We start from the raw sequence: 1802 nt of genomic DNA on the forward strand, positions 1-1802 counted from the left end.
GTATAAGACTACTGTATTGTGGAGGAAATTGTTGTTTTTCTTCACAATAAAGCACCTGTTGCGTATATTTATGCATTAATTCTGTTTACCGAAATGTTTGTTTTTCTTTTTTGCAGAATTGAAGTCTGTCATATCTTACAAACCTTGTTGAAGCTATTGCATCACAAAATGTTTCTTTCATTGCTGAGTCCTGATCGAATATGACTATAATAATCCTCTTCGATAATTAAATTTAAACTTGTAAATCATACATGTGTTAGTTTGTAGTAGTGTATGTTCGTGTATTAAATGATATGGTTTTAGTACAGTATGTCTTTACTTTGGGACACACTAATTTTATTTTCATTGTCGTTTGAAGTTTACAAGCATAGTCCTACTTTACAATACAATTATAATACAATGTGTCAATGGTAAGCTATGACAAAAAACGAAAGTAATAGTTGTAATAGCATTGTATAGACCCGACAAAGACGGTCAACCACGACTATCACTTGCAACTAAGTCTTAATCTGTGCAGTTGCAAGTACATATGCAATGTCAGAACTTGTAGGACTACTATATTACACATCGGACTGGCATAAAAACTGGCATCCACTTCAAATTTAACGTCAAAGTAGTGTAGATTACGAACACGAACCAGCTTTTCACCTCGAAATTTCTAAAAGGTAGTTGAAATGTTAAAACACAGTGAACTGAATCAAATTATTTAAATGCCAACATAAATAAACCAACTTATGAAAATTTTTTATTAATGTATTCAGTTTTAATGACAAAATAGAAAACACTGAATAAACTCAAAGATGTATGAGCCCCTGTTAATTATTCTGCAATTTTGACTTAACTTGACTAAAAGTAGAACCAGTATGCCTAACAATACAGTAGTAAGAATAACAACAACAACAGCAACAATAATAATAACAATAATAGAAATAATAATAAAAATAAAATAATAATAACAATAATAATAATAATAATGAATAATAAAAATAATAATAAATAATAAATAAAAATAATAATAAATTTTAAAAAGATAATAAAAATAATAATAAATTTTAAAAAGATAATAAAAATATAATAAATAATAATGATGAAGTTGATTATTAATAAGTGGTGAAGCTGTTTATGAAGGCGGTAATGATGTTAATGATGATGAAGATGATGATGGGAACGGTAATGAGGTTTTTGTGATGATGTGCTAATGGTGGCTCGATGGTAATGGTGATGATGATGGTTATGGAAAAAGTAACTGAAATGCTGTTGGTGGTGGTGGTGGTGATGATGATGAAAATCATGTTGATATAATGTTCATCGCCCTGCTGCACAGTCCGTTAGACCTGCAATTCATGACCGGTAGTCGTTCAGCGTCACGAAAACCCCACGTACTTATTTATAGTTTTGGGTGTATATCGAAAAGCCCATCTCGAAAAGTTATTCACTAGCCAGAATAGAAAAATTCTTAATGTCAGTAGTCATATACGGGTTTATTCCAGCAATTCTAAATACTTTCAGCATTCGTTTTGAAAAGAAGCCGCACCCCCCCCCCCCCACCACACCACCATTTTTTTTTAGTTTGCAAAATATTCGAAAAGCCCATCTCGAAATGTTATTCACTAGCCAGAATAGAAATATTCTCGACAATTTGTTGACAGCGAAAGCAGCTATCACTGGTCAAAGGTTGCCACTAAATAAACACTTGAAAAATGCCGCCTTGCAATAAAAGGTGAATAAGGGCATATCCTGTTTTTTTTTTTCTGATGAAATATCGCACATGCCTTTAACTAATCTCCTAACAACCACATTTT

The 1802-nt window shown here is 31.6% G+C and overlaps 1 protein-coding gene across 1 annotated transcript in view; it reads left to right on the forward strand.

The window, feature by feature from the left end:
• Positions 1-808, forward strand: part of LOC117110096 (pregnancy zone protein-like) — a 22302-nt gene extending 21494 nt beyond the window's left edge. The window contains exon 32 of the mRNA XM_033252683.1: positions 117-808. Within this exon, the coding sequence (XP_033108574.1) occupies positions 117-151 (35 nt within the window). The 3' untranslated portion in view covers positions 152-808. The remainder of the gene's footprint in view (positions 1-116) is intronic.
• Positions 809-1802: the final 994 nt, after the last annotated feature.

The sequence above is a fragment of the Anneissia japonica genome, unplaced genomic scaffold, assembly GCF_011630105.1.
Source record: "Anneissia japonica isolate Jap-2015-1 unplaced genomic scaffold, ASM1163010v1 scaffold287580_len341680_cov180, whole genome shotgun sequence".
Classification (NCBI taxonomy): Eukaryota; Metazoa; Echinodermata; class Crinoidea; order Comatulida; family Comatulidae; genus Anneissia; species Anneissia japonica.